This window comes from Aptenodytes forsteri, unplaced genomic scaffold (genome assembly GCF_000699145.1).
Source record: "Aptenodytes forsteri isolate BGI_AS27 unplaced genomic scaffold, ASM69914v1 Scaffold156, whole genome shotgun sequence".
Lineage (NCBI taxonomy): Eukaryota > Metazoa > Chordata > Aves > Sphenisciformes > Spheniscidae > Aptenodytes > Aptenodytes forsteri.
Window position 1 is genome coordinate 112,161 of NW_008794166.1, and position 16,491 is coordinate 128,651.

At 38.0% G+C, this 16,491-nt stretch overlaps 1 protein-coding gene across 1 annotated transcript in view; it reads left to right on the forward strand.

Annotated features, from left to right (window-relative positions):
- DOCK3 (dedicator of cytokinesis 3) overlaps positions 1-16,491 on the forward strand; it is a 147,958-nt gene that overhangs the window by 108,554 nt on the left and 22,913 nt on the right. The window contains exons 30-37 of the mRNA XM_019472565.1: positions 1,019-1,104; positions 2,994-3,020; positions 3,142-3,237; positions 5,031-5,091; positions 5,579-5,672; positions 6,386-6,534; positions 11,519-11,605; positions 13,582-13,686. Of these exons, the coding sequence (XP_019328110.1) occupies positions 1,019-1,104; positions 2,994-3,020; positions 3,142-3,237; positions 5,031-5,091; positions 5,579-5,672; positions 6,386-6,534; positions 11,519-11,605; positions 13,582-13,686 (705 nt within the window). The remainder of the gene's footprint in view (positions 1-1,018; positions 1,105-2,993; positions 3,021-3,141; positions 3,238-5,030; positions 5,092-5,578; positions 5,673-6,385; positions 6,535-11,518; positions 11,606-13,581; positions 13,687-16,491) is intronic.

The window sequence follows — 16,491 nt, forward strand, 5'->3', positions numbered from 1 at the left end:
TATTTTTTCAGTGATACTGGATAACAATGCAGTCTGATTCAGGGACTAAATCAGGTCTCCCTTTAATGATTTCAGCAACAACAGCACCAACTCCATTTGTGTGCCACTGGGTGATTTGCTTTTCCTTCTCATCTTTACTTCCTTTGCAATTTGGCAGCTGAAAAACAGAGAGAAACTCAAACTGTGTTTGTCTTTAAATAAAAACAAGCCATATTTCTACAAACAGTTTCAACCTTTAGGAACCTCTGTCTTCATTAGTACTGAAAGTATGTTTTCTACAAGATTTCGAAGACTACATGAAATTGTTTTGTTTAATGTTAGAGACATTGATTTCTGCACTTGAATCAATTTTATGGGAATATCTGACATCAAACTTGATAATAGGACATATTTGACTGGGGGGGAAATGAATACATATTCAAAACCTTTGTAAGGGAGAAGAAACATAGTGATACTGTTGTGGCCCTTTATATAAATGTGACAAGAAAATGCGTCATATAATCATAGAGAGGCTTGACAAAACTGGGTTTAATGAACAAATAATCTTCCAATGTAATGATGCCTGGATGATTGGAAATCAATTACCTACCAGCAGAACCATCACAGCAGACCAGCGGCGATGGTTATGGCCATGAAATAGTTTCTCTGCGTGGATATTCTGTTACAGTACAGGATATAGTCCATCTGATATACTGGTTCACAGAAAGTGTTGTCTGAGTCATTTATTTGATAAGAGAATAAACTTCAGAAATTCCTGTGAAGAAGGAGTGTTACCTCCCCTGGGATGTTCATTTAGACCCTGATAAGCAAAAGGATAATTTAGTTTTAGTCCTCCTATTTCACTGAAAAATGAGAACAGCGTGTCCATTTAACTGAGCCACAGAGAAATAAATCACTCGCCCACAGAAATGGGCAGCCCCAGGGCGTGAGAAAGAAAATATTCTTCCAGTCTTCCTAGTGTTTGGAACTCGTCTTGTACATGAACAGCTAATTTGTAACCAGTCGCTTCTTCATCCAGGTGGAAGCTGAGTTGATCGATAAGCTGGACAGCCTGGTATCCGAAGGAAAAGGTGATGAGAACTACAGGGAACTCTTCAGCCTGCTGTAAGCTATGCCAGTTTCTGCTCACTTTGCTTTGTGCAGGGTCATTGAAAGAGTCAAAGTAGCGGCCGCAGCTACAGTGCTGATCTTCAGAGAAAGCAGTAAACGGCTTTCTGGCAGGTTTTCATTACATGGCTCAGTGAAATAGGAATGCGCCACTCTAATTCTGAAAAGAATACAAAAACCTAAATTCTTCTTTGTCTTCCTGTCTGTGAAATCTAATATAAGGCTGCACAGGTAAGTAGTTATCATCTTCCTATCAAAAATTGATTTGCTAGAGGAGCCAGTGCCTTTCTTTTTACATAGCAATAAGTGAAATCATGGCCTGAGGATTGTTTAGAGAAACGGTGTACTATCTAGCAAGTCAGGCCTTGTTAGAGCAAAAGAGATTTTCCTCAGCATTTTCCTCTGCTTCTTCCAATTTTTGAAGATCGTGTTTTGGTTGGCTCAACAGTTGCAAGTTGCTTCCTCCAGAGTCCACCATGACACTGTATTTCCACTCCCTTTCATACCAAAAATTCATACTCGTAAGGATAAATTTACAGACTTTACATCTGACTTTCCACTTAGTTATCTCTGATTACTGATCTGTCTCCAAATTTCATTTCCGGTGATCCTAGTTTATTTCAAAGGACTTGTTTTGAAGTCTGAGAGTCCAGAGCAGTTAACCCTAAATCTTTCAGTATTCCAGTCAGCCACAGAGATCATTAGCAGAATTTTAGCCATATATTGCAGACAATTTTATGTGGCCCCCAATAGCATGCTGGCAGTTTGAGGCATAAACCTTTGTTTCACTAGAACCAATACTTGTATTTCTGAATTTACAATTGCACATTCATTCATTTTCAAGATAGATAAGCCTGCCCATCCTGTATGCTTATCCTTAGGAAGCACGTAAATGTATTCAGTTTTGATTTGTGTATATTCAGCCTTGGGAAGTCTGGCACGTTATGTGTACAGATAACATAAGTCTATTTCAGGGATAAAGGAAGAAAATGTCTATCTCTTTTTTTTTTTTTTTAATTCATCTGGCTAGAGAAATATTGTGCATTTCCTTTGCTCCAGTTGAAGACATTTGTTACCCGAAATGTTAAGAATTCAGGGACTGTAGCTTGTTACTTATTTTCAAATGATAGTGACTGGATGCATTACCAAGAAACACAGCCTGGAAGTCCAGCAACCTTTTAGTTTATATTTGCTGCTGACTTTTCTGAGAACAACGTGAACTTTGAGGGAACAATTCCACAAAGTTAATAAATGCTGTGTGAAATAAACAATTGACCCTGAATTCTACTGTCTCAACTACACTGCTAAAATGTGAATTGGCTCCCTTGACTGGAAGTCATTCCAGTACAGAAGAGTTTGCCTCTTCTGAGGACATGTATGACACCCAACAGAATTTCTTTCCTCTTGCCAGTATAGGAGTGGCAAGTTCTTTGGCCGGAGATCCAGTTTCAGGAAACTAGCACGTAAATTTGCTTTCTTTCTTCGCTTTTTAAATACAATTTTCAGTGTTCCCACTCTAGCCTTCTCTCATCCTTCACAGTTGTCTCAGTGAGATGCTCACTGTATTGTCTAGTTTGCTAAGCAGGAACAGATTGCCTTTATTTATTTACAGTTTAAATAAATTGTGATTCAAGGTTGGTTGGTTGCTGATTAGAGATGAAAATTTATGTAGGGATGAGCAAAGAAGAGGTATTTGCAGTAGCTTTAGACTCCCTTCCAACTTCTGACTGCTGTTAGTATTTAAGCTACAGGTAGTAATGTGGGAATCAACTGTTGCCATGAGCATTGCTCTTTTTCATATACTTTAAATGGCAATGTGAAGATATTTTTCCTTCTCCTGTCAATTCTGTAATTTCCTTGTCTTTGCTTCATGCTGCCTGGAGTAGAACCCAGCTCTTTGGGCCTTATCCCAGGTAAGATAGTAATTCTATGAATTTGTTTTATGAGGGAGAAACCCAAGTTGTCCACAGCTGTCTGCATGCACTATACCATTTCCCTGGAAGCCTCATCCGCTGTCTTTCCATCTCCAAACAGTTTGCTAGAGAAGATTGAGCAGGAAACATGGCGGGAGACTGGAATCTCCTTTGTTACATCAGTTACTCGTCTCATGGAGCGTCTGCTTGACTATAGGTATCTGGCAACAACAGTAATACACTCTAAGTATATGAAGTTTGTAAAGAGGTAGTACCAAATTTCTTTTCTACAGGGAATATTTTTATTGTTTATCAAGCTGCATGCTTCTCTGACGGCAAGTATTATGTAAGCAAACCTAACTCATTGCTGCTGGGTTCTGAGCAAAAATCCTAAGTCCTCCTCTCTAGAGCCCCAGTTCTCATTCTTGAACGCTCGTTCCTGCTAATAGCAAAGGTAAAGAAATTTTTTAATTCGTACTTTTGTACTAAGGTTTATTCAGGTTGCTAAATGATTAATTCCTTCTGTCATTGAAATGATCTCACCTAATTCAGCAAACTAGATGCTAGATGCAAAAATGATCTCAAATGCCTTGCTGAACCAAGATGTGCTGAATGCCTCATCTAGGCATGCAGGGTTGGAAAACTTTTCATCTGAGAAAAGTCTGACATGTCAGCCGGTGACTCATGTGTGCAAGACTCCACTATAAATTAGGCATCCTTTGTTTAGTTTTAGACTGAAGTTTGCAGGACTATTGTGTCAATACAGCTGAGCTTTGATTCAGTTACAAGAAAATATTTTAACTTCGTGTGTGTATATATATATACACACACATACATATATATACACACACACACTCAGAGTTGTTTTTAGGGAATGATAGCCAATTTGAAACTACGTAGAACTGCCCCAAATATTTCTATCTTTAGCCTACTGATAAGAGGTCAAATAATTTTTTCTTCTGCTGCTGCTCATTATAGGTGAAAACCTGTGACTAGGCTGGGTATTCTGCAATCCCAAATCCTTTTCTGTGCTTTTTAGTTTGCTCTTTTTGTTATCCTTACCAGTTTGATCCAATCTCCTGTTTGTTTCCTGACAGCAGCTGCTGTACAACTACTATGCAAGACCAGGTATCTGAGACACATTTAAAGGGAATGCAAGGGAGATGATTCTTTTTTAAATAAAATTTGCTATCAATGCAACTTTGATACACAGATAAATATTTAATTGAGGAACAGATACCAGGTTTTAATTGATTTTTAATACACAGCAGATTTTTTCATTCCCAGAGCAGAACAGAACAGGGAACTGCATCGGAATTTGGAAATACACAGGCATCTCTTGGAGTCCAGCTGCCAGTTAGTTGACACAGTAGTTCTCAAGACAGTTTGCTGTGTCACTGCTTTAAAACTTTTGTCTCTTTTTCACAAATGAATGTGACTTTCTCAAGTCAAGATTAGCAATTTCTGAAGCCTTTAACTTTTTGTACTGCTTGAATAGAAATAATTTCTAAAATATTCCAGAAACTAAAGATAAATTTTATGACTTACCTATGAAAAAGTTAGAAATCTAGTCTAAATTACGTGGGTTGTATCTTTCAGTGTGCCCACACTACATTGTATAGCTGAATTTATGAAAGCTAATCCTTTGGCTAGGAAACCAGTAAACATTTACATCTGGATAAATAATAGTTTTTCACTTTTATAGTAGATCTTTTGTTCAGATGATTTTTGGCCACTATTACCTGATTTTTGTTCAGATTCTTGTAAGAAATGAAGTAGCAGTCATTTCAGGTGCTTGTTCTCAGATGCAGACATGTAAGAGGGCACTCAGTTCTCTTGCCATTTAAGCCATAATATGGAAATTTTTCTGAGAGGAACTTTATAAAATAAAGTATATAATTAACTGCTGTTTGTGATCCAAGGAAACTCTGGAGGATAAGATACCTTCAAATTTATTTTAAAAGGACTGTTTTTGCAGATATATGTTTCAACATTGCTCTGCTTTCTTAGGGACTGTATGAAAGGAGATGAAACAGAAAACAAGAAAATTGGCTGCACTGTTAACCTTATGGTAAAGATGTTTCCTTTATCTCTTTGTGATACTGTGCAATGTTGTCGAAACTGGGATGGGAAAGGTTGGGATAGGAATGTGTGTCAGGCAAGTGTAGCTGCAGAATCGGAGCACTGGCGTGACAGAGCAGAACGACAGCGATTGTTGAGGATCCCCTGGAGGTCTCTGGTCTGACTCTCTGCTTAAAGCAGGGCCAAACAGATCAGGTTCCTCAGGGCCTTGTCCAGCTGAGTTCTGAGTATCCCTGTGACAGAGGTTCTACAACCTCTCTCGCTTTTTCTTTCAGCTTTTGACTACCTTCATTTTGACAAAGAATCATGACACAATAAAATTAGTGGGTTATATCAGTGTGAATGTGAAAAGAATTACTACTTTCCTTTTACACTAATAATGTACTCTCTTTTCAATACCTTTATACATACACAGATGCTGCTGATTGTCTTGAATGAAGGAAGTCTCAATAACAACTCTCTTTTTTCTTTCACAGAATTTCTATAAATCCGAAATTAACAAGGAAGAGATGTACATCCGCTATATCCACAAGCTGTGTGACATGCACTTACAGGCTGAGAACTATACAGGTTAGTAAGACATCAGATGGGGTCTGCTTGAAATCCTGGTGAAAGTTTTTGAGTCTCCCAATGTTATACTCTAACATCTGATTCATTCTTTTGGAAAAAATTTGTATGAAACAGTTATGGCAGTTGGGAAGATAAGAAGCTGAGGTCCAGCTCATTGCCTCGAGGCAAATAATGTATGTCTATGCCCACACAACCATACGACTATTCCATTACACTCCCAATTTTACATTAAAGTGTTCTACGAGGAAGATTGATCAAAAAAATCACAACAGTGGAATCAAATTTAGAGGAAGATTAAAATCACAAAACCACCGTTACATTATCATTTGCCATATTTCCTTGCATTGTAGTATTTAGGGAGCACTTAGAAAGTGTATAGACTCTAATTCTGTGTTGTCCAAGCTCTGTTTACAGCTGCAGGCCCCAAATCTAGTTACGTATCTGAATATCTGACTGTGCGTTTAAATCAAGTAGCTTGTAAAAAGAAACTTGACAGATTTGTACCTAAAAATCAGGTTCATAGAGAACAGCTTTGTGCTGCTATTTTAAGCAATTGAATAATTTAATGATCATCCAAGACTTGAGAATTTTGTCTCAAATTGTAAATCAGAAATTCCAGACTGTTTAAGCAGCAGATCTAGTGACTTTTCAACCTATTGGCTGTATTTATTTGTTGTCATTGATTCAGTGTTCAATAATTGCATTTCCAACAGAGGCTGCATTTACTTTGCTTTTGTACTGTGAGTTGCTTCAGTGGGAGGACAGACCTCTGAGAGAGTTCCTGCATTATCCATCTCAGTCAGAGTGGCAACGTAAGGAAGGTCTGTGCCGTAAGATTATCCATTACTTCAACAAAGGGAAGGTATGCCAACTTCTTCTCTCTTCCAGCAGCTTCCTTCCCTTTTCCTGACTTACTTAGGGCTTGCAAAGCCTGTCATCTCAGTTCAGTAGTCTGGAAGTAAATTTCTGTCAAAAGGTTTTATAACTTGACAAATTGCTTCTTGGCTCTCTGGATGAAAAAACAGATGAGAAAATGGATATGGGTATTTCCTTACGCATAGCATTTGGAACTAGTTTAGGTAGGCCAACAGGAAAAAACACCAAAACATTTTTATACCTTTAAACCAAACTTTGGATGACCTGATATGGCAGAAAGCTCTATGAATGCCAGTTCCTTAGCTTTTGGGGGGCGGGGTTGCATTTTGTAGTTGTCTATGCAAATTGCTGTATTATGACTCACTTTAGGACTTGTTTTGTTTCTAACCTATAGAAGTAAATGGCAGGCAATGCACTGCAGGAGTCCCTTTATTAAAAAAGATTTAAGTCTTTTCAGTGTCACTGTTATTTTAAAGTGGCTTTCAATTAAAGTGCAGTTCCATCCATTGCACAAGAAGAAAATCAATACATTTCAGTTTCACATATTCGGTATGTTTTTCCTACAATAAATATATTTTTTTTTAATTACTGCAGATGTAGGTGTTGTAGTCCCTTGTGTCATGGTGTTTTGGGAACATTTCAGAGGTGAACCTTAAAAGTGATACCATCTGTCAGAATATATTCAAATTTTTCCCTTCTCTAGAAAAATTCCTACCGCTTATATTATTGGAAGATAACGTCTGTATGTGTGCCTCAGGGTTGTTTTTGCCTGTGATGGCAATGACAGTGGCATTAAATAGAAATGTGATTTGGTTCATATGAGGTTGCCATTCCAGATAATTCTTTCCTAGCCCTGATAATAGAAAGTTGCATATGGCAGAGACATTCGCTACAGAACCTGCAAAAGGAAGTCAGATTCCTGTGTGTAGGAAGAAACAGCCTATTTATGAGGAAGAGATTAATTAAGAAGAATTTTTTTTTTTTTGCCAGAATTGTTCTTTTGTAATAATACTGCATATGGTTCTCTTTTTAGTTTCAGAAATTTTCCGGGTTTTTCAGACTGCACTTAAAAAAAATGTTACTGACTTGTGCAAATATTGAATACTGTACTGTCTGACTAGACAAAGATGATATAGAAACTATGTAAAACAAGTGAGCCTGTATTTTTGACAAAAATGGGCAATCCGTATATGCACTGAAGGGGAGTAAAAACTTGACGGATCGGGCAATCCGTATATGCGCTGAAGGGGAGTAAAAACTTGACGGATGTAATTTTGCTATAAAACTCGTAACAGATTATGGAGTATTAACCTCTTGAGGTTTTTTTCCCCACTGGATGTTTTTGGAGTTACTTTGACTTTGTGTTTTAATCCTCTTTATTATAAATGGTAGCTGAATGACTAAATAATCCACTTAAGCAGTGTGTATGTCACTCAAACTGTGGAAGTGAAAGATGCTGAGAAGCCAAATCCTCCTGCTGCTTTTCAGCACTCTTTCTGTTGCTGTAACAGGGAACAGCTCAGGGAACCGAAGAAACTTGCTTCCCTCAGCTTGTGTCTGATAGTTTCTCTCTGCACTACCCTAAGATGGTCCCCTCCTCAGGTCCTGAAGAGTGGAATTTGTTGTTCTGTGTCCTTCAGTTGCATTTCTAGAGTTAAGTTTTTCATGCTGCTCCTGGCATCTTCCACTAAGTAAGGGGGTCAAAGCAGCATGAAAAGGGTGTAAAAATTCAGCATTTGTTAATGGGAAAATTTTCTCAGCACAGGAATGGGGGAAAACTATGGCCACAAGACTGTCTTGTGAGTTTGCCATAAAGGGCGTGCCAGTGGGAGGGCAAGGAGTGGTGGCACGGCCCGTGGCAGGCCTGGAGCGCTGCAGTGGGGTGCAGAATTGAGTAACTCCTGTTCTCAATACGGTCAGTAGCAGCCCTGTGCTGGGAAGGAACAAGGCGTTCCAAAGCCCTTTTAGCCTTCACTCTGGTTGTGTGCTCCTTCCTACTGATTTCTGCTGTGCTTTGAATTGGTTTATGGCTCAGCCGGCAATGCGTGCAAGTACATAACTTTAAATGAAGCTTTTTTTTTTAACTCGCAGTTACGATTTTTTCTATTAAAACTCAAGGTTTTCTAGTTGAAGATGACTGTGAATAGAACAGTTTGAACCCGACTGATCATGCTTCTGGACAGCAATAGCTTGAAAACTACACAACCCTTTTCTGTCCAGTTCACTGCTAGATTTTATTAACTAAAAATTCTGACCAGCTCCCATCACAGCACTGCAGCATGTATTCTCCTTAGCGCCAGCCAAATGCTGTGAGAGACCCAAAGCTGTATTTCCAAAGCAGTTCATCTTTTAGATCATGTGCTCCATACCCAACATTTGAACTAATTTCTCTTGTGCACCCTCATGTGAATCATATTTCCAAAAGAAATCTGCATATTGGGATGTGAGTAAATAAAGGTTGCCATTCATAAATGTTGATTGTCTCTATCTGTGCCTCCGTGTGTGCAGTCAGTAGTGCTCAACTGAGAGTTGCTGGTGCCATAGGAGAAAGCTGCAATAAATGTCATATGAATGTGCTTTTCAAGTGAAGGACATAATACAGAACGTGCAAACAGATCAGACGTCAGCAAAACAGAAAGCAGTAATGAGAGAACTAACAGTGGAGACATTAGGAAATTATTTGAAGGGGGGAATAATGATGCTTTAGAGGGAAGTGACACTTGCATAGCACATGGAATTACACATTAAATTTCTACACTGTGAAGATGATACTCATTAACGTCACAGGTTTTAAAACTGAAGATCCCAGTGACTCAGATATCCATTCATTCTCTTTTCCTTTCAAATATCTGCAAACTCTCTTTTCTCTCTAAGAAGTTACCTGTATATTGTGTTTCTTTGCTTCTCTATCTCATCTTGTATCTACAGAATATTCAGCTAGCACAGTAGAATTTATCTGTGTGGAAATCTAACTGAAACAAAGAGAGAAAGTCTGAGTTAGGATGACAGGAATAGTATCAGGGTACGTGTAGAAGAGCTGGTATAAAGAGAAATAAGATGTGGTTACATGTTAATTTAATTCGCATCAGAAAAGGAGCATGAAAAGGTTACATCTTTAGGATCACCTCAAGGGAAGACGGCCAGCTGGCTTTCTGCTTCTATCCGGAAGACAGATTAGAGAATTACGTAGGCTTTAGCCACAGCATCCCATTTGGAAGCGAGACTCTGCTCACACTCTGTGTGACAAAAGCCATTTATTACTGGCCAGATGTTTTAGAAGAGACTTTTTTTTTCCATTCTTTCAAGTAAATATAGATCAGCTAAGGACTGAAAATCTGTGTATAATCTCTCTGTAAAGAATGTTGAAACCTATAAAAAATGCAGCAGTGTTGGTGTTTGCAAATATAAACACTTAACTGGTTAGTGTTGTTGATCCCAATTCAGTGTATCAGTTTGCATGTCATGGACTTCGACAACCCACAGCAAAAATCCTGTTAATTTGAGATCACAAAAACCTGAGTAATATTCTGAGTAGTCAAGTAACTGGTCTTTCAGTTCATTTCCTGTTGTATGTATTGTATTTATCTAAATAGATCTCGGGCTTCCCATCATCCCGAGCTACTAATACTATCAGAATATCCAAAATGCTTCTGAAATAATCTATTTAGAAGTTCTTAGTAAGTTTTTGTAATTAACTGAAGCTAAAGAGATGTAGGATCATTATTTTTGCCTTTTTAGTTCTTACAACTATTCCTTCTTTGAATAAAAAAGCTCTTACACTTACTGGTTTTGCTGTTCAGAAAAAAAAAGCTTTGCTGGTATTAAGGATGAGAGAACAGACACTAGAAATGTGTGTGCATAAAAGTACCCAATACACTGAATCAAACAGTGTAGAGATTCACTTTTTTAAGTGAAGGTACATGTAACCAGAAAAACTATTTCCATATTAAGTGCCAATATTTTACATAATTATTGTTAATTACTGTTACCAATAATTTACAATATTGCTATTAATATTCTTAAAACTTAAGGTGATAGTCTAACTCGCACATTAATTTTGTTTTCACTACAACAGGGTCCCAGTTAAAACAACTGGCAAGTTAGCCCAGTAATGCATAAAAGTTAATCCTATAAAGGTTCAGCTGAGACCCTGGTGTTCTAGATCCTTTACATAAGTATGGTAAGAAACAGTCATTCTCCCCAAAAGGCTTCCAATCTGTGCAGGTAAAAGATGATGGGAGAGGAGATTTTGTTTCAAGGATATAAAATGAGCACTCTAAAAAGCTAAGTGAGGTAACAGGGGAGTCTTTCTCTCAACGTGGGTGTGCCCAAACTCAGTCTCTTTCTTCCTTACCTCTGAGGGTGATGAGTATGGTGTGCTAGAAAAGATTTATTGTATGCAGACTGTAAGTTGAAGAAATGAGTTTTGCTTTCAGTTCTGAATATGGATATTCACTCAGTGCAATAATGCAGGTCAGTTCTGAAGACGTTTTGTCTCTGTATTTGAGTGTTTCCCATTGCTTGACAGTTTTGTGCCTTCAGTAGGAAGTAGCAGGCCTGGCAAGGGGAGCGCTTTGCTGGGGAGCTGAGCTCTAACTGTTTACTCCAGGGAGTTTTAGTGCAGAAAGCAAAGGAGATACTGGGGGTGGGTTGAAGGGGTGTCTAACAAGAAGAAACATTGTTAGTTGTATTACCTTTCTCCAAATAAGTTCAGTCTGATGAGTGAACTGTCAGTAACAAGCAGTATGTGTGTGTAATTTCAAAGGAACATATGCTGCCTCCGTTACCATCTTGAAGAAGGAATTAATCTGATATTTAATGGAAACTGCTTCATCGCATTGCATTTTCACATCTAATCCCTGGCACTTCATACCAAATGAATTCCCAAAATTGCGTTTCCATATTCCTCTCAGCTGACTTGGCAATAACATTCTGTTTGCTGTGAGTGTGATTTTGCTTTGGTTTCACAGAGCTGGGAGTTTGGAATCCCGCTGTGCAGAGAACTGGCCATACAGTACGAAAGTCTCTATGATTATCAGAGCCTCAGCTGGATTCGGGTAAGTAGCAGCAGTTCCTCTCCTTGCAGACTCTCATGTCATTCCGCAGGGAGTTTTGCTCTCCCGTCAGAACATTCTGAATTTAAAAAATAATCATATTCCCTATACAGGTCCATGCATTTACAGTGACTCCTTTGCCATTGATTCATTTTGATGACTTGTAGGTCCACTGAAGTAATTCCTAAGTCTGCGAGCAGTAAAATCCCATGAATATATGGAGACAGCACACACACAGGAGCTGGGCTTGCTATTGCATATTTATATATATTTTTGCATAAAGTATCTTTTTTTTTCTTTTTTTTTTTTAAATTATATATTGATATTTCATTTTAATTCCAAAAATATCGAGGACAGCTTGTGCCTCAGTTGACATAAGAAGAACAAGAGAGAAAGAATGGAGAAGGCAAAAGTTTATGGCATTCTTGTCGATTTACAAGAATCTGGTCCTCTGGTAAAACCAAACACATGATAAAAGCAGGGCACATTTGCAGCATCGTGCTTTAATCAGAAAAAGTCAAAGTTCTGGTTGTTGTTTAAAAGCTTTATGAATGTGAAAATAGTTCATCTGCTTTTGTCCCCTGGGGTAGCATGCATATATCCAGATATAAGATTTATGTTATGTGAATGTATTCTTATACACAGTGGTTTAAATTATCTTCAAAAATCAAATTTATTTTCATCTGAAGATATCTGTGTTTCATGAACTATGCACTTCTGAAGAACCTGTCCTCTTCAAGAACCTGTCCCCTTCAAAGTGGCCCTAAAGAGAGTACGGGTGACCATCTTGGTTGTGCACTTGTTTATTGTAGATATCTAAAATAGAGCAGTGTGAAAATTTATCCTGGTGTGCAGGAAATACCGTATCAGTAAAGTGATCATGAATGATGAGCAAATAAACTTACTGAAGGCTTAGTCAAGTCATGCATCAAGACTTTCTCTCCTAAAACATCAGTAAATTAGCTATTCTTGCAGGCTCTTTATTATTAGGATTTAATCAGCTGGCAGGTGAAGACCATCTCAGCTGATCAGTATAACCAATTCACCTCATCCTTTTGCTCACCTGTGTGTGATCTGTTTTCTGTTCAAGTCTCCTAAATCTGTGTTGACCTGAATTGACTTGAATTTCTCCCAAAGAGTTTTTCTCTATGCCGTTCACATCATTCAACACATTCCTTTATTCTTCCTGCAATGACTTTGGGACCTTCTCCATTTTAGAAAAGGAGTTAATATGTGTGGGAACCGAGAACAAAACCTTGATGCAATATTCTAAGTCAAAGCTGCTGTTAGGGTTCCCTGCAGTGGATTCTCCTCTTTAAAAAGCTATCTTTTTGCTGTAGTGAAATTCCTGTGAGCCTTTCAACTGAGATTCAGTTTGGCAAGGGGTCTCGAAATCCCACTCTTGATATAAATGCTAGCACAGTGCCACAGAACTAATAATTGGAACTAGAGAAAAGTCCTTTTACTTTCTCCAAACCCCATTTTTCTTCCATGTTAAACCTACTGGTGCACAGAGCTGTAGAAGATTTAATTTTGCTTCATCCTTTTTCACGCCCCTCAACTCACTTAAGGCAAACCCAATTGAATCGATATCATCTTCCAGACAGTGGTATAGATTTTGAGCTGTAGGAGAGAATAGGACACTGTGAGCCAGGCAACATAGATCTTAATCTCAGCTTTGCCATTAATTCTGCAATGGAAAGAAAATTACATGCAAGATCCGTTTCATTTAAAATGAGAAACAATAGAAAAATTTTCATATGTCATCTCCAAAAATGTAAAATGAGTATGATGATACTATAGTCTGTTCCACCATGTAGACTGTTTAATTAATAATTTTTATCTTTAAAAGAATTTTGGACTTTTCATAAAAAATTGTGGGGGCAAGAGAGTAGTGTGATATTTTAACGTGTGTTGAGATTTTAATGTTTTAAGTGCAGCTTTAAGGGTCTGATAGCAGCTATCTTTTTCCTCCACAGAAAATGGAAGCTACCTATTATGATAATATCATGGAACAGCAGCGCTTAGAACCTGAGTTTTTCAGAGTTGGTTTTTATGGTCGGAAATTCCCATTTTTCCTGCGGGTAAGCCAGACTTATACAAAATATGACAAAGTGACCAGGCTCAGAGTAGCAGTTAAGGCTTTGTATTTGTTGTGGAGATATGATGTCTGCCATTCACCTTATTTTTTTATGCCTGCCCAAGCAGAAACAGCTTTCTGGCTGAACTGAAGGATGTAGTCCATTGGTAACGTTCTTAGGAACAGAGATGAGAAATTTGACTCATGCCTATGTGTATTTTTGACAATCTGCAGATGCAGCACAAATTGCCTCTATATTAAGCAGAATGCTGTATTGCAGCAATGTTGGGTCATTACTCAACTAATTTTCATCATCTCAAATTATCATGCTTTAAAAAGTCTCACATGACGGAATGATTCTAATACCAGACTGATGACTCTCTTATGCTATCTACAAGCAAAAATTTCCTCTCTCTTCCACAAAAAGTGAGGACTCACTTTGAGTTTATTGTCTGCTGGTGTATACAGGATCAGCTGGGTCTGCAATCCATTTAAAAAGTGAACTTATCTTCTTTTCCTAATGAGGAGTCAAACTTAAAATGGACGTTTGTTCATACAATGTCTTGTTGCTAGTTCAGAGCGAACAAGGAATATAATCTGACAACTGCTGCAAGAGCTGTCTGAAAATTGATGGTAGATGCCATCGAGCTTGACAGGACAAGCGAACTTGAAGCATGCTTTCAAGGACTGGAGGTGCATGTTTTGTGTTGTCTTTAAAGAAATGGTTTGACAGGAGATGGCACTGCTCTTGAGTTATACAGTAAGAAGCTACAAAAAGCCAAGCCGTGTACCATTTTGAAAATTGCACTCTTAAATTTCCCTCTGATTACTAAGTTGTTTTTTTTAACTCGGATTTAAACATTAGTGTTTAATTAGTCTTTTAACAGAAACACGGGCGGGGAAGTAAAGGCAAGTTGGAATTAATCAAGGTGAAAATACCAGTGGATAATGGGTGGCTTCATGTTATTCAAAGGTGAAGTTGAACGGTGGCATAATGTAGCAGCCTGAATCAGTGTGTAGAACACACCTGCAGAGGAATCGGAGGAAATGAGAAGTGGTGTAGTATGAAGCAGTAGATACCCTTTCGTGAAGATCTCCAGAGAAAACTGACAATTTCTTTTTTTATATCTAACAACATATGTTTCAGAAAATGAATGACAACAAAGTCATTATGGCACATAAGCATTCCTACACTTGAAGCAGTATCAGTGAATCTAGCTTATGTTACTATATCATGGATCCTACAGTTTTATCTTGGATCCTGCATGGCCTATGTGTTTAACACTGCACGAGTTTTCAGAGCACAGCACTTACTCTTTGCAAAACAGTGTAACAATATGGATACTTGGCTGGAGACATTAACAGCGAACATGAGCGTACATAATTATAATCCTTGTTAATTCTGCAATTATATTTGGTAGCAGTACTTCTGATAGCAGATTACTAATGTAGCAATCTCATTAAAAGTCATCCTCCTCCTTTCTCTCTCTAATGATCCATACAGCATACACATTGCGAAGCACAGACTATAAGCCCATTAGCAATCACATCAGCATGGATCACGCTGTAAAGAGATTGGAAGCAGCTATTCTAGAGAAGAAAAAGATTTACATGGATTTAAAATTTTCAAATGGATATGGGAGTGATTTAAAGTGATCACATAACTCCATGCCCTTTTCTCATTTATTTCTCTATTGCTGTATAGCTTAAGACAGAAAATAAACACTTCTTTATACATCTTTGAAGACCCTTTGTCTAGAAAAGTCATTGTCCATGTTTCTATGAATTCTGCATCTATTTCTAGCCTTCCTACATAAGTAAATTAAAACTGTCCACGTCTTCCACCTACCAGAAGTTCAAGTAAGGCCTGACAAGCCACGTTCTGAGATCTTGTGTTGGCATCTGTCTGAAAAGTCTATTAAATTTAGCTTTGAGGTGTTTTCAGGGCATTATTTTTAGAATCACAATAACTTTATTTATAGGCTTACAGTTTTCTGGATTGCTGCAATCAAAGCTAAAATAGAGAATGCAGTAAGTGTCATGAAGAGATTCACCTTCAAACACGGACTCACTCCAAATTTAATAATACCTGCAAAGTTTGGGCATTACAGACTGAACTGTCAAGATTCATCATGCAATTTTTCTCCCAGTTCATTGTGCATACAAAGTGACATATGTCACAGCTGCAACATGAGATCTGTTCCATAAAGTTGAAATGCAAAGCCAAAGATAACTGCACTCCTTGGCCGTGTTTTATGATCGGGTTTTGCTGCTTTCTCTTTGATTTCTGCTACAAGATCAAGAACTGCTCATCCAGAACCCTTTTCCAGAGCAATTAACAAAATATAGTTGCATATACTGCAGCTTCTAAATGCAAGAAGTAGAGAAGGGGGGGGAACTGTTCTTGTCGCTGGGATTCTTTCTTTGTTTTATGAAGGTGAAAAATCTCCCTGTACTTCTAGTTATTGTTATATGTATGAGAGTTAAAACTACCAGAATTAGCGAATTTGTCTGCTTTGATTAGTCTTGCATCAGAAGACATTCTCACCAATCAAAATTGTGTTTTGTAGTAGTAAGGTTAAGACACTGCAATACAATCTTTATGACACTGAGGACTTTAGAAACCCTGTATCTTGCTGTTCAAAGTTTGAGATGGCTCAAAAAAGCATCCAAGAACTCTGCACAAGTGGTTTAATGCCTCAAGAGGCATAGCTAAATGCAAGCTTTCCATTCCTAGCAGAAACGACATTTTGTTCATCAAGAGGAAAGTGCTTTTAGGGCTGAAGGGGAATTTGCTAAGGGGCCACTG